The 25,967-nt window shown below is 29.9% G+C and overlaps 1 protein-coding gene across 6 annotated transcripts in view; it reads left to right on the forward strand.

Moving 5' to 3' along the window:
• Window positions 1-25,967, forward strand: part of LOC142323472 (solute carrier family 41 member 1) — a 185,630-nt gene that overhangs the window by 143,456 nt on the left and 16,207 nt on the right. For all 6 annotated transcript variants that reach the window (XM_075363145.1, XM_075363143.1, XM_075363142.1 and 3 more), the window contains 3 exons: window positions 10,221-10,400; window positions 14,544-14,688; window positions 19,954-20,097. In XM_075363145.1, coding sequence (XP_075219260.1) covers window positions 10,221-10,400; window positions 14,544-14,688; window positions 19,954-20,097 — 469 coding nt within the window. The remainder of the gene's footprint in view (window positions 1-10,220; window positions 10,401-14,543; window positions 14,689-19,953; window positions 20,098-25,967) is intronic.

Here is a 25,967-nt window from a genome sequence, read left to right on the forward strand (position 1 = left end):
TAGATGAGGTACTTCACACATGAAAGCAACATAAAAACCATTGCTCCTGCTGTGTTACCAAATGACTAAGTAAAAAAATCAGCGCTTGCTCCAAGGTTGGATGAGAGATGCATGGCTGTATGAGAATGCTTAAAAACGCAATGTCGAACATATAAGTCTAAAATTAAGTCTAAAAAAAAATTCTCGCCAATCATAAAATTCTCAAACCCCGGACATTTTTGCAACCCCAGAAATTACCCCGGACAGCACTAAAAAATGAGGACTGTCCAGGCTAATCCCAAAAGTATGGTAAGTTTAATGAAATTGGTAAAATTCTTAAAATGAATGGAAAAGAGAAAATAGGGACAATAAAAATTGTTTTTAATTCGGATTTATTAAGAAATTTTGTACCACAGAATAAGTACAGATTAGCTACAAATATAAAAAATAGTAGTATTAACATTAATAAGGATACACCTCTTGAAATAAGAAAGATTAGAAATTAACTTTTTCCATATTAGACATTATGAAATATCACAAACTGCTAATCGAAGATAAGTTGTATATATCTCAAGTATTGCCAAAGAATTAACAGAAGACAGATATAAAAAGAACTAGAAATGAAGGAAATTTTCCAATTGGGGCAGGGTAAAATGAAGGATAGAGAAATAGAATGATGAAGATGAATTCAAGAGAGAAATGTTGCAGAAACTAATATGGAAATTTTAGCAAGACCATGGCAGCAATCAAAACAAATATAAGTGAACTACAAAAAAGGATGAGTTAAGGGAGACATGCATGAAAACTATAAAAGTTAGATAAAATTAAAAGTTGTCCCTATAATGTTGGAATATTAGTGCACGAAGAAAATTTACTGAATTGAAAGTAGAACTATCTAATATACAATTGCAGATAATAGATTCAGTGGAAATTTAGAAGAATGTGGGAAGAATTCTGGAAATCTAAAGATGATGTCACCTGTTACAAAAATTTACAGAAAGCATTCGACCAGGATTAAAGTTATTTAACAACCATCATGAAAGACTTCAATGTAAAAATAGTGCTAAAAATAAGGGAAAAAGATTTATAGGGGAATCATGGCAAGGAATGAAAGAAGTATAAAACATAAAGAGTTTGTGGAAAGGAATTGATTATATGTTATTAGTACTTTCTTTAAAAAGGTTATAGAAAAGAAATGGTGTGAAGAAGCCCATGATTAACAATGAGCAAAGAATGAAATATATTATGTAATATCAAATAGAAAATTTTTAATAATGGATTTAGACACCAGAGAGAAGATAAATAAAAGGTGTGACCATAGAGCAAAAAAAGCAATGCTGAAGCGGTCTGACTGAAGAATGACAGTTAGATAATTAATAATAATGATGTTAAATTCATTCAATTATATCATGGAAGAAATAGAACATTAGAAGACATAAATGAAATATTTATAGAGGCAGATAGAGGATGTAACATGAAGAAGAGTGAAAGAAAATTATAGGATTTCTAATTAAAAGATCATCTAGAAAAGAAGAAAGTTCAAATATATAATGGAAAATCTTATACAGTTGATAGTACTAAATAAAGCCATACGGGTGATGTGTGACAATAGAAGAATGGATAGAAAAGAAGAAAATCAAACTACTGGAAGAAGCTATAGAAGGTCAGGGTAAAACAAAACAAATGTAAGAGTAGTAAGCATAACCCACCGGGTTGGTCTAGTGGTTAACGCGTCTTCCCAAATCAGCTGATTTGGAAGTCGAGAGTTACAGAGTTCAAGTCCTAGTAAAGCCAGTTATTTTTACATGGATTTGAATACTAGATCGTGGATACCGGTGTTCTTTGGTGGTTGGGTTTCAATTAACCACACATCTCAGGAATGGTCAAACTGAGAATGTACAAGACTACACTTCATTTACACTCATACATATCATCCTCATTCATCCTCTAAAGAATTATCTAAACGGTAGTTACCGGAGGCTAAACAGGAAAAAGAAAGAAAGAGTAGTAAGCATATATTATTATGTTAAAAGATAGCAGTGGATATAAAATTAGGGACACGAAGGATGTGGTCAGAAGAATGAAGGAATTTTATGAAAAACTGTGTAGAAATCAAAGCCCTCATTGTATGAAGAAAGCAAATGTTACAGATATATTAGAAGAGAGGGAGTAGAAAATACTGACAGAAGTAGAATGAGTGGGCAACCAAGGAAGAAAAAGCTGCAGGGCTTGATGGGATAAAGTTAGAATTTATTAAAACTAGATGCAATGTAACGGTGTCAATGTTAAATTTGTTCAATAATAACCTGCTAAAGTGTGTAATTCCTGAAGATGATGTGCTGCAATATTAGAATTATTGCATAAGAAAAGGAAGAAGACTGACGGAAAATTATAAGCCTTCTTAATATGGTTATAAATTGTTAATGAAGATTTTTAATGCAAGGTTAACAAATATTTTAGAGTTCTTACTCATTAAGAACCTGGCAGGTTTCCAGAAATTTTTTGGAACTATAGAACACATACCAGTATAGAAGAATAATAGATAGTAAATCTATAATATGGATTTACTTTAGTTTTACTGTTTATTAATTTTAGAAGGGTCTTTGATATTATAATTATATTTGTATTATACAAACCACAATTGAAAAGAAGATTAATTGTAGATATTTTATGATACTTTATAAAATCTATCCAAGTCTAAAACGGTGGTAGAATTAGAAAGGTACAGAGCTGAAGTAACTAAAAAGAGAGTAAGACTAAGGGATCCAATGTCACCTAAAATTTTCATTTCTGTGCTGCAGAAAACATTGGATATACTTGATTGGAAGAACAAGTTCATCAATATAAATTGAGAATGGTTGAATAAACTGATGTTTGCAGACAATGTTATTATTCAAATCAACTGCAGAACTAAAAGAAATATTAGATGAATTAAAAGAAAGTGTGAGAAAGTAGGAATAAAATTGAATTTTGCAAAATGTTGACATATGAAGAAATATTAAGACAGAAAAAATAAAAATAAAGTCTGAATCTTTGGAAGTCGTTAACAGTTCTGTCAACTGAAAAGTCAGACAGCCAGTGTCAAGAACTAACAAGAAATGGCACTTTTGGATGAAAGTTTTATCAGAAATAAGTTGTACGATTCTGCTTAGGGACAAACTTAAGGTAAAGTTATGAAAAAGTCTTATCATGGCTTTATCGTTATGGAGCTGAAACTTGCATATTAACAGCCAGGATGAAACATTAATTGAAAGTAACAATAAAGGCTATAATGTGTTTTATATAAGGTAAAACTAGAAGAGGTAGGAAAGAAAACAGGAGTCCAGAGAATAAAACAGGCGTAATTAACATCATAAAAGAAGTAATTAGAAGAAAGTAGGAATGGAAGGTCATCTGATAAGATGCAAGAAACAAAAGTAGTGTAGGAAAATACAGAAATGGTACTCATGAAAAGAATGAAGTAGACTGATGAAGAAGTGAGAAATTGAGATTGGAGGTGGAATTTGCTGTATGAGAACAAACAAGGAGAGGAAAAATGGAAAAGACTTGGTTGTATGTATAAGGAGATGTGAGTCAATAATTTATTACTTAAATAATAAAAAAAATAATTATATTTATCTTGTTGACTACATAGTACTCTTAAAAGAAAAAAGAAACGGAACTTTAAAGTGAAAAATAAAATTTTAATTAATGATTACAAACTAGGTTAACTCATTTATTATTTCAACTTATAGTAATTTTGTACACATCTAAAGTTGAAATCCTATTGACTTTCAATAGATGAATTACTGGAATAAGAGGAAACAAAACTAGAATAAGAAATAAGAATAATGATGTTAATTACATTTTTATAATATTTGTGTATTTAAATTTATATATACAAATAAATAGGTTTTCACTTTTTATATATGGATAGTATGGTTGTGAAATCACCCATGACTGAATTTATTTTAAGGTGCAGCCAATCCTGAGTCACAGAAATTAAAACAAAAAAAGTAAAGTATTTTTACTTTATTCACTAAATCAAGCCACACAGAGAACACTTCATTAGTTCAGTTGAGTAGGCCAAGTAGTACAACGATAAAAAAAATTAAGCAACTCATTTATAGAATTGTGTGCTTTACAATCAAATCAAACTCTAAAATACTTTTCGAGACTGTAATAGGATTATTTAGCAAACATTAAACAATCTTTTTTTTAAATCTCTTAAATATATTTTAATTTGTAGAACCATTTTTTGTAAATCATTACTGTCAGACCCCATAAAGATGTAAGTCGGTGAATATAAAAGAGAATGAATGCATAATACAAAGATTCATTTATCTTAAGAATACCCAGTATTCTTGTTCATGTACAGGACAAGTGAACTAAGATTAAAAAATTTAAAATTTGTTTTTTTTTTATATTAAGACTAATTAATATTACTAAGATAAAAATATACAATGAGATCATTTTATTCTGTACATCAATGGTAGTCAACCTTTTTATACCTACCGTCAACTTTTGTGTTTCTGTTAGTAGTAAAATTTTCTAACCGGCCACTGGATCCACCGTAAGGGTGATTTATAAAGTAGGGAAGTAATTTTACTTTATAAAATTTATAAAGCAGAGTTACAGCAAGTTAAAGCATATAATAATAATTACCTACCAAATACTTCATGTTGAACTTTTGCTAAATTTGGCAGAATAAATCTTTATAAAGCAACTTACTGTAGTTAAATCTACCTTTTTATTTATACTGTGCATACATAGAAGCATGAAGTCTGATGAAATTACATTTAATTAATTAAATTAATAATGAGATCGCTGAGGCTGATGCTGCTAAACTAAACACTGGATATCTGGCTCAATTTTTGTAAGGAACAAGCGAAGGTCTCCTCTTTTGGAAATATTCAGGTGATTTCTTTCTTTTATTTATTCAGGCATGTTTTTATTTTTGCCATAGGTTTTCATATCCACCTCTATCAAATTTATGTTTACTTTCTTAATCATATCTAATTTCTAACAGTTCTTCTTGGCAAGTTGTATCAGCCTCTTCAATATTTGCGGTAAAAGGATTTTTCATGCAGTTATACATCTTCAATTACAAAGTATAATTTTTCCATGTCCAGTTTCAGTTCGTTGAGGTGGCTACTGAATCTGTCAATATCCTCTGGAGTTACATCATCTTTTATAGATGATAATTTATGAAACTGATGAAATTCTCTCTTCAATAGATTACAATGAAGTAGTTCAAGTTTGTCAATAAATAATGACACAATAATTTGGCAAACTATAAGAATTTTATTAGCTCCCTTAAAGTTGCAAATTGACATCATTAAATCTCTTGAAATATCTGCCAAATAAAAGGCATCATTCTTTACTGCTGACACAGATTGGTCTCATTATTACTTTCAAAAAATTGTATGACACTATCATATAATGCTACAAAACGAGCCAAAGATATACTTTTTGATAGCCACCAAAATTCTGTGTGCAAAAGTAACCTAATAAAATCTTCATTATTGTCCTGGCAAAGCTGTCAAAACATTCTATCATTTTTCGCATTGGATTTGATCTTGTTTACGGCTCGAATTATTATAGTTAATGATGAATGGAGACTTGTATTTAGATTTTTCCTACAAGATGTCTGTACACCACACAGTGAATACATAAAACATTTGGCACTTCTTCCTTCAAATAAGCAACAAATTCACGATAGCGACCTACCATTCACTGTGCTCCATCAGTAATGCATGCAACGATATTATTCAAAAGAATATTATTTTTTGTAAAGTATGATTTCACAGTATTAAATATATATAATCCTCTTGTATCTGTAATGAGATTTATTGCGAATAGCATTTCTTCTCGTAATGTATTGTCTTCATCAAAATAACATACATATGCCATCAATTATCTACAATAGCAGATTTCCAATTAAATGAAAAATACATACAAGAATACTTAAATGCTTTTTTCAACATTAACTGCCATTTCTTCAATTTACTGTGCTATCGCTTAGGGGCAACGTTTTTAAAATTTCAGGTATATCCTGATGCATTACTGATGAGATAAATTCTTTTATAGAGGGTATTATTACAGTTTCTCCAATGTTATAGCTTTTACCACTTTTTGCAATTAATTGTGAAATGCGATAAGCGGCAATTAATCTATCTTCGTTCAATGTATATTGTTTCTTAAGTGATTGAATGATTTTGAAATTTTGTATATATTTCCTGAAAATATTCAGTGGGCTTGTCCTTATCATTTGTTTGCTTCGTAGAAAGATGTTCTTGCAGTCAACTTGTCTTCATTGCCTTACTAAATAATGTTTTATGACACAATAAACACAGTAGATGTTTATTTACAACAGATTCTATGAAACCCGTCTTCAGATACTCTGGCAAATAACCATGAACATATTTCTTTTTTTGAGACAGGCTCACACTATTTCACAATATTTTGAAGTATAAGTAAATTGAAATTTATATTACTAATTTATACTCGCTTAGCTAATAACTATAATTTATATTAATATATTTACTCAATTTCAAAATATTTTTGAAGCTGTAGGCATGTGCTCACTCTCACAAATCTAACTGTGTACTGACCAGATGCACGAGCTATTCTGGGATGAGGCTCTTTGTTTGCGGTTGCACTATATTGCCATTTAGTTTCACTTATGTAACATGAACTAAACTTATGCGCAGGTGATACAAATAGTATATTTCTGAAATTTTAATTGTCATGGGGAATCTTATGAAAACCTAATGAAAACGTTTCTAAATAATGCTATGAAAATGTTTTAAGAAGTCAATTAAATTTAAAAAAAGGAAAGTGCTACAGTATTGGACAAAACCCCTGCCATCCACCATGAAAGCTGGAATTCCCACTAGTGGGCGGTAGGGACCAGATTGACTACCACTGGTGTACATCATGATACTATACACTATAATTCCATTATGGACTATAATATAGAGATACATTTGATTTGATTCATGGAGCGTAGTTACGCACAACTGGTAATGTCTTACAGCAAGTGTTTTAAATGCCCATAATTTTCCTGAAGGCAGGTCCAAACCCTTTGCACCATATTTTTTTGAGATGAATTTCATTAGCCCTGATGTCCTAAGAAGGGTATCAAAAAATATGATGAAAATATATATCATCATATTTCAGGAAAATGGTAGACATTTCCAAGACATTACCAGTTGTGCATAACTACATTTCATAAATCAAATCAAATGCAAGTATCTCTGTATTATAGTCCATAATGGAATTACAGTGTATAATATCAGGATGTGTACAATAAAATGATCTCATTGTATTTAAATCACTGTTTGTATTCAATTCCAGGAGTTTAAATATTTCATTTTTATAAACAAGTATTATTTGCATAAATTACCGATTCACTAGATTCCAATGTATATCCAGTATATTATAGAAATACTGTTAATGTATAAGTATACTATTTGTTTTAATTTTTATTATTGTTATTTAATAATGGTATTATAAATAATATCAGCCCTTTTCTATTTGGATTCATGTTGTTCTTCAGTAAAGTATGCCAGGCTGGAGAAATTTTTTATAAGCTATGACTGAGATTTCAACACATTTTTTCTATTTTTAAAATAAAAACAACCAATTATAAGCGGTTCTCACAATGAGCTTCTGACATATGTGTTAGTATGTCATGATTAACATTGTCAAATCTATAGTGAGGTCTAAAAGTATTCCTACAGGATATTTATGCTTATCAAGAACATTAACAGTAGTTTCAGCAAGCACTGTCAGGATTGCACATCAGATTTTATGGAAGTCATGTCAGTGTTCTGATATTATAGAACTTTTTTTAATATGTGCCATCACTGGATCAAACAAAAACAAGTCAAATAGGTTAGAAAGAGCTATTGAAAGAGCAATGGTTCTATGATTTTTTTTAATTTTCTTATCAAATTTTAGCTGATAGTTTAACTGAAGAAAAAGAATTAAATAAGCAAAAGAAGAAAAAGAGTTAAATTTCAAGTAAACAAGACTTAATAAACTCTGATATTACTTCTAAACTAGGTACTGTTAGAATTTAATTTTGTCACATTTTTTTATTTTACTCTTTATTATTTCCAGTTTCAACTAAATTCATTTTTTGTAATCTATTATATTAGAATGAGATGTCAAAATTAAAGAATGGTCTTTATCATCTTTTCAACTTTACCTCGACCAAATAAGAAAAAAATCATTAAAAATTTTAACCAAAATCATAAAGTTTAACAAAAACATGATTCCCGAGAAAATCTGTTTCTTCAAAGATTATTTCCCCTCTATTGATTTTCTGGTTAATTATTCTCCATGAAGTATTACTGAAATTAAATTAAATTAAAATATTACGCGATAAATAAAGTGATGTAGGTAATTTAGTATTATTCTAATTCTTTTTTACTTCTGTTAAACATTGCTAATAGATCTGGATTCAATTTAGATTCAAATTGTTGGAAGAAAAATAAAAAAAGTCAGTAGTTAAAAATACTTTTATCTAATTTTTATAGAAACGTAAACAAAAGAAAATAGATTTATATTCGACAAAAATTATTTATGAGCGATACGTCTCTGTTAGCTGGAACATCAGAATTTTTTGCATTTTCTAGTGATGTTTTTAACATTATTTTATTTTCCTTCTCTCATGATATTTCCGGGCCAGTTATATTTGTTGTTTCGATTAAGCTTATATAACCATTACTTCTTCAATTTTTACTATGTCTAGACATAGTAAATTTACTTTCCTGTCTAGACAGCGCTATAGCTTTAGAAGGGAAAGTATTATAATCGGTCCAATTTGGGACCACTAGATCCAGTAGTTTCCAGAACTACTGGATCGATTTTGACCAAAGTCGGTCAGATTTCTTCTATATATAATTGGCATTGATGTCATTAAACGTTTAACCTAAAAGGTCAAGGGAGTGAGGATGTAGAGCAACTCACCCTCAGTATCTCGAGAATTCGCCTAATTAAGGTTATATATTTCTTAGGCACATTTGTTAACAGTTTATTTCTATGTAACTTGTGAAATTACATTAGTTTAGTTAGTGCCGACCGTCACTGCTAGTACCGCCACACCTGTGCGAATTAAATACGGTATGCACGCGCGCTTTACCGAGTTGAATCATTGAATTAAACGAAAAAATATTTAAATAAAATTATAAATGTTTTAAATTAAGTTATATGTATGGAAGCCGCGCATCAGAAACAACCCACAATTGTAGGACTTTCCGGGAATGCGGCTTTAGCCGCATGACGGCTATACATATCGCTTCAAAAGATGTTTTTACATGCCTAGCTCCTCCATCTTACAATAATTGTTTGCTCTTATTAAATTTTTTCTTAGGCGTTGCTAATCCAGTTTAATTGTTTTCCGTTCGCACGCAGTCTTTCGTTAAATCATATTTTTGCTGTACTCGTTTAGGCTTTTTAATATGTTCATTAGATTATCCCGTTTTACATGATCGAATAATTTTCCCGTATCGATAACGCGAAAATTTATTCCTTTACCTTTCACAAATAGTTCTTATTAGCTCGATCATTCCTTTTAGCTCTCCTCGTTTTAAATTCATAGCGTTTTTCTGAAAGAAATATTTATTAATATACCGCTTATAAGCAAATTTTTGTTTGAAAAAAATATCAAACTTTTTCTTTGTCGATTGTTAAATCCACCGAGCGGGATGATGAAACGAGATAATACAAAAATTATTAAATACTAAAGGATTCACTTTTAAATAGTGGAAATTTTACTTTCAAACGACTTTTCTTGCTTGTCAGCAGCACCTTCTATGGAGTTATTGACAGTGCTGTTGTTAGCGGTGTCCTTCTTAAAAGGTTTGAAAACTCCTTAGGTATGCAATCAAATAATATTTTCGATCTATGTTGTATTCATTCACTTATACGTTTTATCATCCACCCCTTAAAAAGTTACCAAATCGTTTTAAGAAGGCTTCATTAAGCACAGAGTTACCGATACCTCTCCTGAAGAAGGTGATGCTAATTAGCATCACTAGCTGATTAGTTCTGAAAGTCATTTTGAAGAAAAGACTTCAATTATTTTGAAGCGAGTCCTTAAATATTTAATCATTTTAAAATTGTTGAAACACCTCATTATTTTACTAGAAAGTCACGACAGAGTTTTTTAAAACAACTTTTTTATTTCATTCTAACATAATTTGTTAAAAATACTCAATTACAAGGATTCATATTGAATTTTTTTGTTTCAGGAGTGGCCGGTTTATGTCAATGTATCTGAAATAATTATTCTGGTTCCATCTCTACTAGGATTAAAAGGAAATCTAGAAATGACACTGGCTTCCCGACTCTCGACCCATGCAAACTTGGGACGAATGGACTGCTTTAGAGAGCAGTGGTATTTATTTGTAGGAAATATAAGCCTTGTACAGGTATTAAAATCTGAAAAAAGTTACTTAATCTTTTATAATAGAATAATTTTATTTTTAAGTTTGTTAAATCGGCTTCTAAATTCTGTTTGTATAAATTTATGGATTAGATTTTAAACAATGCCCGAAGAATTCATATTTTGCTTAAATTAGATAAATCGATAAAATGTACATGTTGTCATAGCGTAACACATATTTTGAAGTAAAAGCGAGATAAAAAATTTCGATTTTTTTAACCAGCGGTCGGCCGATAAATAAGCAAAATAATTATACCAATCGATTTAATGTTTATTGATAAACTAGACAAAGTTTACTTTAAATAAATGGTTTTTTGTTTCTTAACTTAAGTTGTAATGTTTTTGATCACCCTTGTAACTTTTTTCAAAGAAACTAGTTTTCAGAAGGAGCGTAGTCAAGAATAAGTGAGAAAGACAACATCCGATGTATGTTTACGCTTTTGGGACCGCGTTTGGTACAGTTGCATGTTGTAACTGTACTGTTGAATGAAAAATTTACTATATACAAATTCAAATGAATAATTGTACTACATGAATGAATAAATTTAAATTCTAACAGTGATATTTTTATGCAAACTAAACTTCTATTTACTTACTTCTGTTAATAATACTAGAAATAATTAATGATCATTTAATTCGATACAGTATAAATAAATATGCAAAGAAGACTCTACGTGCTTCCTTAAAGCTTAATATATTTTTAATTATAAACAAGCATAATTTTCTTAGATGTACCAACAGCTGTATAAAACATAACTTTTACAAATTAAAATAAAAATCTTTCAGTAATACAAATTTAAAAGACGTAAACGCATTCTAAAGTTACAATTAATAGCAATTAAAAACCACAGTAATCGAAACTGAAGATTCAGAAATACAAAAGAATTTTATTCTTCGATTTACACACAAAGAAGTCGGAATATCTCGTACAATAATTGTTCAAATTAGAACACATTGAGTACATAAGAATGATTATTATAAAAATACTGTATTTTATTTACTAGAGTTTTTAAGCGACAAACGATAATAAGACTTGAGCGATGTGCTATCGGGCACAAATATTTGAATTTTGATAACGAATTAAAGGGATCAAATTTCATTTTAAATCTTGTACAAGACTGTAAAAAATATTGCAGCGCTTGATTTTAGGGTTCCCGACTAATACGACTCTGTTCTTCTGTGGGAATATTAAAAGAACTATTATAAAACTAAAATATTTATTCTGCAAACTCTTAAGTGAAGTATTACATTGTCTTCAACCATAATAGAAACACCGTATCAGATTCCACGTTCGAATGTATTACAGTACAACCTATTTGACAATAGTATGTCAACATTTTTACAACAGTAACAGTTTCTTATCGAGAACACCGGTTGTCGTTATGTATTAGAAATAATTACAAAAACATTCAGTAGTAATATATGTCACTACAAGTTGTAATATTTGTTTTTAATTACTGCATAAATTTTATTTTTCTGGTCGTTAAACTATTTCTTTTTATCAAACATACCATTCCTTTCTGACATAGCAATTAAAAAGTAGACTGCCGAACCGAAATTTAGTGTCCTTTCTAATGTTGTCTCACTCACATCCTAATTTTCCGAATTCACTTGTGAGAGATGAATTTATATCTCGGATTTACAGTTTTATTTTGCCTGTGGGATAAATATATCTCATCTTTTTAATAAATTTGTAGGTTTTATTTAACTGAAAAAATACATCGATTTTGGAAATGCGAACAGCATTTCAGTAGTATATCTCGATCAAAAGTTACAGGCCAAAAGTATTAAAGAATTTTATATATATATATTGTCGCGTGTTCGCGGCTCGATCAAGATATTGAGAGATGAACAACTTAAAATGTTTATATAATTACAATTTATTAGTTAAAGAACATAAGTAAAACAAGACAAATCAATAATAATGACAACAGTAATGGTAATAATAATAATAAGCGACAATAACAAACAACTCACAATAATAATTAGAATAATGACAAAAATAAATAAACAAATAATGATCGTAATAATCATAACACAACAACAACAACAACAACAACAACAATAATAATAATAATAATAATAAACAGTGATTACATACAAAACGGAATTTAAAGTAATAGTCAAGATTTTTTTACAGGTAGATAAATAATGAAAAGCATAATTCAGTCCCATTGATAAAAGACATTAGCATGGCTGTTAGTCTTAACACTTTACACCACTACTCTTGTATTAACAACAATAGTACAATAGATAAGACAAGTATAAAGTTCTTTCGGCACAAATACTTTTGTTGTTCAGAAATAAAACTACCCTAACAGTTAATGAATGAAATTTAGTACATTATCTCTTTCACTTGTAGTCTAACAGTAAAGCACTGAACCATTTCTTGTTTTTATGTATTGGAATTACTTATAACGTCACTGTAATCGTGACGAACTTAGTTCATTAGAAATTCACTTTTTCACTGACCTCCTCGCAGCTTATATCTCGCAGACTTTCATCACAACGTCTTGCTTACACTTATTTTGCAGAACTCTCGTTTTGCTGACTGACATCATAACATCTCGCTTTTTCCAAATTTTTCTTACAAACAAGCCATATTACAGCACAATGAACTTTTACAGGATGCCAACTAATGTAAAATAAAAATATTTGATGAATTATAATTTATAATTTTTCAAAAAGGGCTTATGCACAAATATAAATATATCTGTACCTTATATACAGTTATATAACTCATTACACACAAATATAAATAACCAATGTGAAAAGAAACCATACAAAAAAGTTAACTCTAATACACAATAATTCTCTTTTATTATATAAGATAAATGGAAATTACGTAAGAGACCATAGAACACTCATTCATCAGGTTCTACTAATTTATTAATGCTATGGAAGCAAAACTGATGCTATTATAATTAATGGTTTAATACACTGCATATTAATGTTTAATGAATTAGTTATTATTATAACTGATGCTTTAATGTTATTTAATCTTTAAATTTCAAACCACTGTTCACTGAAATGATGCTCTCAGGAAATTTGAATATAATTTTAAGAATGTATAAGATACTTTATTCTCTAAAACTTAGGTGTAGTGATTAATATGAAACACTTTTTATTGCATATAACTATGATTCACATAAATATTAGTTATTTTATTATATTAAATATATCATAAGGTTCTCATAACATGTAATGCAACTCATCTATTGCAGCAAAAGATAAAGGGAAAGTACTGTTGCCACACATGATCTGGATCAGTAAGGTTTTACCAACTTGCTGATGCAAAGTGTTGTTTCTACTTTTCAGAGCCGCATAACTTTTCTTACTTAACTGAAATGGAAATGTGATGAACATGTTTGTTTATTATGTTGGTTTATCAAGAAATCAAAGTTTTTTTAATTACTGGAAACTACATATTTAAATGCAGCATTCTAAACTGTTATTAATGTATTTGTGATATGATTATAATGTAGATAATAGACCTAGATATTTTTTACTCAGCGTACACATAAACAAGCTTGCTGACTGCAGCCCAAAGATCACATAACTGGAAAAGATAAAGGAAATTTTATTTTAAGGATGTGATGTATTTCCAGTTTATTTTGGACTGACTTATTCATAATAAACAGACATATAATAATAAAATAATAAAAAGAACACTATTTTTCTTCAGGATCCCACTCACACCTACCTGCTTTATCACCTCCCGCATGTGTCACTAGAGATTGATAAGCCAATGAGTTTAAACCTATAATTATGCAGTAGAACAATTTTATTTGGCAAAGGACAGATAAAGCTATTCTATAAACAGTAGAGTTGTTTTAAAGTCCATAAACATGTACTGCACAATTAAGTTATTTTTGCTTTATAGAAATTTATTTGTCGAGTATACATATGAACTATATTTTTTTGACCTAATATGATCACATGACACATTAATTGCTTAGTTACAATTTGATATTGTGGAGAAGTTTTAAAAGTTACCACATTATAAGGTAAAAGAAATATAAATTATTTTTCACAAACACAAATATTTGTTCAGAATAGTGAAATGTTTTCTTTGGAGAATTTTTATTTGAGAAAAGTAATTTCATTATGTACTATTTTTATTTTATAGTGCCAAGCAGTGGTTGTAGGACTCTTATCTTCCATTGTTGCAACTCTAATGGTTTTAGTAACTAAGAGAGAGTTTAATATGAGTCATACGCTACTTCTGACATCTTGTAGTATTGTGACTGCTTCTGTTGCAAGTTTTATTTTAGGTAAGTGAATAAACTGTAACAATTTTACATTATTTGCATAACTATTTTATTATAAGAAATAAAAACAATACAATGTATTGAACACAATACAATTGTGTACAATGACAATCATCATTATATTTCTTTTTTTTCTTTCTTAATTTAAAACAAAAACTTCTGTATGAGGTTCATTGTTGCCACTATTGGTTGTCATGCGCAGCTTAAATGGAATCATTAATAGTGCGCTAGGACAAGATATATGAGGTCATCTGGTTCATTTGTTGGTACTTAAATATTAAGCGATTAAAGATTTAATCAATTTTTATCTTTCATGATCTGATGTGGAGTAAAAAAAACAATCTATATCTATTATTAGGTTTCAGATGGGTACACTTGCAGCCAGTTGGTTTAAAAATACTCAGTTGTTTTATTCAAGAATGTTTTAACACGATTTTGATGCAGGAAAAATTGAACTTGATAGAGGGAAATCTAGTGATTGTGTAGTATGTGTAGAGAAAACTGTAAATATAGTTCATTGACTTTGCTGTGCCGTCCAGTTCTACAGACTCTTACCGGTGAAGTTCTAATACAACCTTCTTGATGACAAAATTGCAAATGTAATGGGTACCATGATTTGACTTCCAGAATATTTTGACATATCTTCACATTTCACATCCCCCAGGCCCCAAAACCACCATCAGTTCAAAAGTTTATACATATATATATATATGTATATATATATATATGTATATATATATATATATATATATATATACATAATATATATATATAAATCTATATATATATATAGATTTCATTTTCTTGTAAACACGATTACTACTGTAATTTTATGCCAATCACTTTCAAATTGATACATAAAGTATAATGACCTAAAATCTTGGTCGAGTTTGTTAATTGCCAAAATTGGACCATGGGGGCTTTTTTGAAAAAAACAAAATATCGCTATAACTTTCTTATTAAGTAAAATATTGAACTCGTTTAAAGTTCCTACTATTCTTTGGATAAAGGCCTAAAACTTATCTAAGTAAAGTTTTTTGATATCACCAACCATTGGCCCAGTGGTAGAAAAAATGGGGTTTCAAAGACAAAAAAAATCATTCCTCCTTTAATAGGCACAGTAACGAATCAGTTTAAAGTGGTCGTTAGTCCTCTAAACATTACCTACAACTTTTGTCTGAAACAATTTTTGATATGATCAATCCCTATCGCAAGGGATTATTACTATTGTGAAGTTGAACTGCTTTTAAGTTGCACTTGGAGGAATCAATGCAAACCTGCCACTCCTTAGGTTCATGAATGTTGCCTTAATTGTAAGATAAGCTCATCAATATTTGTTCATTAAACTAGAAACTTTCTTCTGCGAAGAATTGAGAAAAATCTTTTTGTCATCTTCAACAGCCTGAGATATTTGTATTTTTATTTTATTTAAGTAAATTCCAACCTTGCAATCTTGAGCCTAAAAGTTAGCTTGATTTTTTTGATAAGTTTAAATCTCTTACTGAGTCATTTAGCTTAACTTTGATGTAAGATGTGGCTTGCTGGATTGTAATTGAAAGTCTATTCACAAAACAAGTTAGTTTCAGGAACCTTAGGAACTGGAATGGATTCTCTGTGAGGTACAAGTCTGAGTGCAATGAAAGTCCAATGAAAGTTAGATTACAGTGTGTTTAATCTTCTTAGAAATTCCAGAAACATTAAACAGAAATAAAATCAGTTAAATGATCTTTTGGTTCATGTCAAACCATAGGGACACCAAATGGCAAGGCCTTTCATGTGCAATTTAGCCATCCTCTTAAGTCGACCGCACAATTACTACAAATTATAGTAAGGTCTTATAGTGTCCATGTCTTAACCTGATTGCTATTTTATATTATAAGTACAACCTATGAACTTTTTAATTACAGATGTAATGTTTTTCTTATGTGATTTTATGGTAAACTCAACACACACGTTACAAAAACTGTCTGAATTATTTACACATTTTGTGAGTCATTATGAGTTCACTGTTCACTCGCAATAGAATTATCATACTGATTGAAGAGATTTTCTATTAAAACCAGTAGGCTAACAAAGCCAATAAACTTTGAGTTGTTTTGAATCGTGCAGACAAGAAAAGGTATGATGTCGTAATGTATGATGTTTGTGTTATGACATAAGTTTTTGTTTCATGGTTAACAACTAATTAATAGAGTTAAAAATATTTACTGAACGTATACATATAAATTAATCATATAAAATAAAAACAAGTATGTCTATAATTAAGGATCATATAATACACCTATTTTCAAAATTTAAATTTTGAAATTTTTCAAAAACACAGGGTATGGAAAAATTCTGATTTCAGATATGTTCTCAGCATTTATAAACAGTTTGGTTTCATGTATCACATGAAGAAATAAAGATTGTGTTTACTCGTGTAATTTTATATACGAGGGCTATTCAGAAAGTAAGGACGTTTTGGAATTTTAAAAAACCAAGTACAAGAAAAACTTTTTATTATATACATGTGAAGAGGGACTAAAATACTACTTTTCAACATAATCACCATACAAATTCAGGCACTTATCATAGCGGTGGACAAGCTTTGAAATTCCTGTGTCATAGAATTCTGCCGCCTGTGATCTCAACCACTCGGTGACGCACCCATCTTGCACAAAATTTGTGGTAGCCTAGCTTCTGTGAAACAATTTCAAACAATAAAGTCCGTGAAACTTGTGGGAAACATAGAGAAAGCTCAGTTATTGTGAAACGGCGGGTTTCACGAATCTTTTCGTCAACTTTGGAGACCAGATCGTCAGTCACAATGCTCGGACGTCCACTCTTCTCTTTATCGTGAACGTTTGTTCGGCCATTTTTAAACTGAATGCACCACTTCCTGACAGAACTTTCACTCATTACGTTGTTCCCGTACACTTCACACAGTTCCCGATGAATTTCTATTGGTTTTAAGTTTTTTGCCAACAAAAAACGAATCACAGATCGCACCTCACAACTGGCGGGATTTTCGATTGCAGCACACATTTCAAATTTGTATATAAAAAAAAACGGGCAGTGCAGAGATGTTCCTGTTGGCACGGCTGGACGCTGGAGGTGCCGAGCACGAGCACACCAATATATACGCGATTGGCGTGCACCTGGCGGCGTCAGGTGGAAACGTTCCTTACTTTCTGAATAGCCCTCGTATATTAATAATTAATATTTAATTTTAAATTATATGTTGTTATTATTAATATTATAATAATTATTTTATACATATTTTATAATTTATTAGAAAAAATCATGAACATTTTAACAAAAACTATTCAATAAATCAATAGAAATTATATTTAATGTAGTCTGAACAGGTAATTAAAATAAAATTAAACCGAGTTGTTGGAAATTCTTCAGAAAAATGGTTTGAATTTATAAATTAAATTACATAATTGATGGGGTTTTTCTGGGAAAGTTGTAAAGACAGTTTTTCATGAAATATCATCACCCTCTTACAAATATGCCCTCAGTATTCTTTTACCAAGAAAGACTGTAAGCTTACATTGAACCAAACCATCAATCGTTTTCTCTCGTTTGTTAAAAAAAAAAAACATTGTTATCAAACTTAAAATAAGCCTTAATCGAAATACTCGATCGGTAGCCTTCAATGTTACAAAACAATCGAGTAAATTTGATGTATACAGTGTTATTTTAAATTATAAACAGTTATCTAACGTAAATATTCCTAAGTCAAAGATAGTGTTTTCTAATGTAATATTCTATTACAATCTAATCTGAAAACGTAATACATTACATAATTTACTGTGTGTGTGTGTGTGCGTGTGTGCATGCGCGCGCGTGTGTATATATATATATATATTTTTTTTTTTGTTAAATCTTATAAAATAATTAATAATTTAAATTTTTATAAAACAAACCTAACTGAATCGCATAAAACATTTTTAAAAAACTTAATTCACAACGTTTTCAGTCACCTTTGAAACTGTCCTCAGCGATTGAAAACTTATCGAACTAAGTCTTTAAAAACGTTTTGTTTTATGAAACAATTCAGTTCGGTTTGTCATCACAAACGTTTAAATTAATACGATTGCTGGCCATCACGAACAGAGCACGCAAATTTTATTTTACTTTAATCAAATAAATTATTTAAGTATTCGGCCCACTGCAGCGTATAAATTTGTTTTAAAATTTCATTAAGTAGTATTTGGGAATTCTTGTAACTCTAAATATAAATAAATCATAGATATATAAATGCGTATCGTAGTAACAAAAAATCGTTATAAATATTTTAAATTTGAGGTTGAAAAATCGGTAGCAAAATAAAACAAATGTTACAGCGATGTAGAACTATATGAATAATCGATTTTTTTTTTAATAGAGTTAATACCATCCATAACTTCTTTTAATCCTACTTATGGATGGAATACACAAATCGACATTTTTAACCTATTCTTTTAATATTTTAGTGTACGGTTCGTTTTATTTTTCTCAGTTTATCATCCCCTAGTTTACCGGTTGTAGGAATAAAGTCATAACGTTTAAGTTAACATTCATCATTCCAAATGTAAAAAATACAACGAGTTTAGTAACGCGAACCGATTCACAAATAAAAGAATGAAACACAAATTTCTAAAATCTTCAGGAAAGTTCTCTATCCATACATATTTTTTTCTAAGCGGTGGGTAAACGACGATAAATTTCTAAATACGACTCGTTTGAAACGGATTTTCACATATGCAGACTTCTGAATCGACTGTTTTAAAGGCATAGAGGAGTGTCTGTGAGATATTTTAGAAGCCCGGCACTTCCTCTGTAACTCGGAGAGTTCTGCATGTAAAAAATCAATATATTTTTTTATTAAAAATAAAATAAAATATTTAAATAAGAATAATTTCAATAAAACAGTCAGTTTTTTTTAGATATTTTTAAGTGAAGCATGTGTGTCGAATGATACAGTAATTTTTTCATGATTTTTCTGAAACGGAATCATCGTTTGAAAATCATTGAGCTTTCTATCTGATGGGGTAACTGAAATTTATCCGAGACCATCGGATCAAAATCAGCTTTCTTAGTGTAGTACACGAAGATAATTTTTCTTATCATAAATTACAATTGTTTTACATCTAAATTTCAATGTCTGAAGAAGACGTTCGAAATAAAAATATCACTTTAAGTAAAATGGGTGGCCGTAAAAAGTCCTATTAGCAATTTTTGAACCGCTTGACTTATTTGTGTATGTTTTTATGTTATTTTAGATAATTAATTTGTTTACAGGTGTAGTGACAACGGTTGTGATTATCGTATCTAGGTATTTAGGTATAAATCCTGATAATGTTGCGACCCCTATCGCCGGCAGTTTGGGAGATATTACTGCTCTTGCCCTTCTGTCATGGGTCGCCAATACTGTTTACCGATCGGGTATGTATTTTTCTTTAATTGCACATTTTCACACTCAAAATAAATACCATGTTATTAATTTTCAGTATTTCTTACTTTATGTAATAAAATGAAGTACGGGGAACAATTTAATAAGTATATTAGTAAAGTTTTGTTTTGAAATTATTATAATAGTTGCAATAAAATAAACTGATACCAAATCGTTTATATTTTCTTGTAACTGGTCTTCTAGAACTGTTTACCTCTGACAGGTAATACTGACATAAAACTTCAAAAAATTAATTTTACATCAGTATAATGAATAATTTATTGTGAAAAAATTATTAGAACTTTACTTTGAGGGTACAAATATTTCACAATATTAATAATTTCACAAATATAATATACAAGTTTACTTAATTATATATCCAGAATTTGAAACGTTTTACTAGTCCAATTTCAATTATTTTAATTTTGGTTAACGATTCTGTAAGTTACTTTTTATACTATTTTTAAAATAAAAATAGAATATAATTATAAAAGAACATGTCGTGAGTGATTCATAATCAACGTTCAGCAAAACCTAATCAAGATAAATTGATGAACGTTTGTATACGTGTTCTTCTTGCGGTATAAGTGCACACTTTTATTTTTTGTTATACCGAGTTTGAAGTTTTAAAATGGATTTTTTTTTTGTTGAAACCCGGCTATTTTTTTAATTTATCGGTAACAGATGAAGATATCAACTTGTTTTTTGGTGTGTGTAATCTTCATGTGAATATCTAACAACTAATTTCTGGATTTTTTTAAATTCAACGTTGAGGGTAAAGAAAGTTCTTTCTTCACCAATTTCTTACAATTGCAAATAATGATTGCAAATTTTTCCCGTATCGGACTATACTAAACGAGATATTTACTCGATTTGGCCGTGCAAATGCTGCTCAGGTAAATATCTATAAACCACTCGGGTTTTTTGAATTTTATTTAAACTAAAAAGAATTAAATTTTAATAAATATAAAATTTTTAATAAAATATAAATTTTTTTTTTTTTTTAATTTTTTGCAGTTTTATGCTACCGTTATTGAATTAATCTTTATGAGATTTGGTAACATTGTAATGGTAATTTATATTTGTAATTCTGATTATGTATTTCACGAGCGAAGCTGCGATGGAAAATCTAAAAACCAATTAGTGGGCCCTGTACTAACCAACCTGTTGCTCTGATGAAATTACAAATAACACTGATAGTTTTTATAAATTGAACAGGCTTTAACTTTTATTTATCATTATTATCCTCACAAGCATGAGTTTAATGATCACATGATCCAGGAGGCATAGCCCCTAACCGCGACGGGAAACCCAAGTAACCATATAGCGCAGGCGAAGCCGTGACGAGGATTTCAGTATATATATATATATATATATATATATATATAAACACTACTACTATCGGTGTCATTCACGAGTCCGAACAAGCATATGCGATAGTTAACTACAAATGACATGAGTATTCATCGTTTCTATCTAATCCTTGAGCTGATATAGCTTCTGCTGTCAGAAATCGTACTTGTTTTGCCCGACTAAGGTCTTCATATCCCATCTTATTTTTCGCATTTTGATGAATTTTGTTACGCCGTAACTATTATGTAGCATCCATCATTTTGTACATAGATAAATGTTCTACGTAGTATCTGATCGGTTCAGAAAAAAATTTCGGAAAGATAAATAACATTAAGAAGTTACGACTATACATTTTTTTCTCTCGAAGAAGCGGCGGTTTCTATTCATTTTCTTCGTTACCACTCAGACCCTGAAATTACGATGTAATTATTATGAAGCCTTTTGCTCGTTCATATAAAGAAATTTCGGTTTTAGGATTATTACGGTTATCTAAATTAGGATAACATTCTGAACGGGTAAAATTAAAAAAAAAAAATATTTTGCCGCGCGAATAATATTTCACTCGTAAACATTAAAATCAGTTATACTGGTATTATATCGACTTTTAACGCAGGGACACGGCGCCTAAAAGGGCAGAGGAGCCGCTAAATTTACTAAATTGATATTATTAGCATCTAAACTATTTAAAACGTAATCGATAAAAGTAGTTCCTCGTATTATCCGCTCTGTGGTGCCATAGAATTCGATAATACTTTTAAAATTAAAAGTACTCACTTGTTACTTACATCATCGCTATTTAAATTACCGACCGACTATAATGTTATCATTATCGTGATTTACTTTACTACAGAACCGATCTAAAATTATTTGTAAAAAAATGTCTAAAATGTTTGTAAATTACCGACAGGTGGGCTGCAAATATCGATCGATTACATTTTTCCTGTGTTAAAACCGATTTCGATAGAAGTTAGCTCTCGATGTATTCGATCGCTAGATCGCTTATCGAATCGCATTCGTTGTAAATAAGATCTCTCTGAGGTTAACAGCAACACCTTCTGATTTAAAGTTATTTCTAAAAGTGATTATAATAATTAACTATTAACCGATGACGACCATAATGCGGTGACGACCGGTTATTTATATCGGTCATCAAAATTTTATTTGAAGTCGTACTCTGAAATTTTAAGAGCGACTGTAGAAATGTTTTCCGGAAAACATTCCTTCGGTTCGATGACTTTATTTGTTGAGGAATTAATGAACTACGCGACCGCTTCGAGTAGTAAAAAAATACTGTTTCTAATCTCGGTATCGTAGCGATCGCAGTAGACTCACCGAAATTAACATCATCGCCACTATTTAGTGACCGGTTTAGGGGTAGTTACGAATCAGATAATTTATTTACGGTTTTGTCATCGTTATCTTATTATCGTATGACTCATCGGTGTCATTTATAGCTGTTTAATGAAATTGTGAGGAATTAATTTCGCGAAAATGCGCGATTATTTTATTAGAAAAATTATGAGGGATGAAGTTAAATTTTTAGTATCGAAATCGTTTAGAAATAATTTTTGTTACGTTATTCGTTACATTAATTCTCTTCTCCAATAAATACTGCGCGTTCTCACAATCCGCACAGAAAAATCATTAGTGCATTCTGCCAGCGGTAAATCCAGACCAGTTTGTTTAAATTAATTTTATTAGACCGATTAACTACCTCTGAGACTAATCGCAGGTACGGTTAAAAAATTTCTTACATGATATCTGCTTGAATAATAATCCAAGAATAATTACGAGTTTCGTTTATTAAACCTAAAAAAGATCAGAAAAAGAAATTAAGAAAATGTGGTGAATTTATCATAAAATTTGTATAATTTTAACAACTGATCACATTCCCGTGGAACATCGACATTTTTAGTGCTTTCCACGAAAGAATTCCGATTATACAGTTTGTTCCGGGACTATTCGCCAAAATCCGTAGACAAAAAAACGACTATTTGCAGACATTTAACCCGGCAGTACGCTTGCCCACTATTATGCAAAGTGATAACTTTTTTGTTATTAATTTAATATTATTATTAATATTTTTTATTACATTTAGTGGAAGAAATAAAAACAGGCAAAAAGTTATCAGCTTACATTACGGTGCGCAAGCGTACTGCCGAATTAGTTGTCTGCAATAAGTCAATTGTTTGTCAACGGATTTTTACAAATGAGGTGTCATTTTGTTCAAAATAAAATGCTTAATAAATGTTTTAATAAGAAAAAATTTTATCAAACAAATAGTTACAAAGATATTGAAGATTACAAATGTAAGATGGCCGCCATTTTGAAATTTTTGAAGGTGACGTTTTCAATTTTTTTATTTTGAAGAACAAGACACGTTTTGCCAAATTTAAAGCAGGCTTACCCATTCCTAAGAAATAATTTTTTTTGTTGAAAATCACAAAATGGCGTCCAGAAGGAAAACAAAGCAAAATAGGACTAATGTCGATATGAACTTTTTTGCTCATTTTGGTGTCCTGAATCAGTTCCTGAAGTTGGGCGAATACGTCCCGAAACACACTCAGTACAACAAAATTCAACTATTAATGCTACCTATTTGCCGATAAATATATTTTGAGCCCTGCGGTCTGATTTTTTTAATTACAGATATTTTGTTAGTTTAGTTTTTGGTTGTCCTTGAATATCTGAAAGCATGCTTGTATTTTATCATAAAATAATAAACGATATTATGATCATTTGAGCCGCCCTTGTTTCGCCTAAGGAATCCCGTCAAAAGCTGGAAGCTTGATCATTTGAAATATACAGTCGACCGTAATACCATTTTTAATTTCTATAGAATTAAGTTCATCATAAACCGACATTAATTTTGACTAGCCGATAAACCAGCAGGATTCATATATTTGTTATTTTATTTATTTATTAGCATTACATAATGATTAACGATTCGGTTAATTTTTTATCGTATCGATAACTTGTCTAATATAATACGAGATAATTAAAAAAAAAAAGAAAAATACGATAGGACTCGATTTACAAATAATGTAAAATGAATCATGATCACGCGGTTTCAACAGTAATTTCAACATTTTGATTTTCATAAAAAAAGAAAAATTACTTAGTTTGTAACGAGCAGAAAAAAACATGTAAAAAATATATAAACACATTTCTCTAGTAACTTACTGAATGTTAATAATTTTATGAGAAAAAATCGAGGAACTACACATCGTATGTCCGGCCGTTAGCAAGCTTTACTAATGATCCCACGAAAGACCTCCAAGACTCCCTTGACCTCTACAGTGGTTTTTGAAAATGCTCTTTTTGGAGTCGAAAGATTATTAAACCGAAAAGTTTTCAAAAATAAAGTTGAAAATTAGAAAGAAAGCTTTTTATGCGATACATAGTCGTGCGTCTGAGTAACCGAAAGAAATGTTTTGATAAGCAGCCGAAAGATTAAACTTTCTTTCGAAGACATATCTTTCTTAAATTCTACGAGTACGCTAGAGATACATCTTTGAAACTCCTACATATTATTATATATGGTCATAATATTATTATATACGGATCATAAAATATAGATTTAAGTCCTGACTAATGATAGCTCAAAAAGTTCTGTACCGTCTGTGATTTTAATTTACAAAAATTCCGGTCAATTCTTAAATTAACTCGTATTTATATTTATAAGTATTTACACACCACCGTTTGCACAGGCCGTATCTTGTGTATAAGACTTTTGATTGAGACAAGTTGATTCAGCAGAATATTAATTTATAATCTTCATAAATAACAAAGTAAATCGAAAGACAGAATCATCGGAAATGAAACTGGTATTCACTTTCATTACTTTTACAATAATTTTCACATTTCTTAACGATCTGATTTCATAATTTTGAGCTTTCAAGATGTTATAACTTAATTAATGTTTAAGTAGATAGGTTTGATTTTTAGAGTTAAAAAAGTGCTGTGACTATCCCGATGCGGTACCGAGTTAACTCTATTAATAATTAACGGATACCTAATACATATTATGTCGTAAAAGTAAGAGCGTTAGTGTTAGAAAAAAAGATTTTAACTTAAAAATTAAAAAAAATTATTAACAATCTTAAATAAATACTCAGTTACTACCGGTAACAAGTGTTAAAAACCGATAATAAAGTATTTCAAAACATACTCGAGTAAGTTGGCGTATATTTGACGATCAAATCGTTAATAAAAAGTTAATTTTCGAAGTACATCATGGGTAATTCTCCGTCTCTAAGGTTAATTTTTCTTTCTTCACCAAATCATACCTATATAGCAGTGATTCTCAAACGCTTTTGCTCCACGAGCCCCAAAAAGTAAAAAAAAATATAATGAATACTTTGCAACCCCCAACCACTACCAAATGAAATCTTGTTAAAACTATTTAGCTTCGTTTATAGCGATGGATATGAACATGCAAGTGAACAAACATGAGCAATTGACAGGTTCCAACTTGATGTTTACGTGCTCCTTGTAATTTGGTGTGCTT

The sequence above is a fragment of the Lycorma delicatula genome, chromosome 4 (genome assembly GCF_047948215.1).
Source record: "Lycorma delicatula isolate Av1 chromosome 4, ASM4794821v1, whole genome shotgun sequence".
NCBI lineage: Eukaryota > Metazoa > Arthropoda > Insecta > Hemiptera > Fulgoridae > Lycorma > Lycorma delicatula.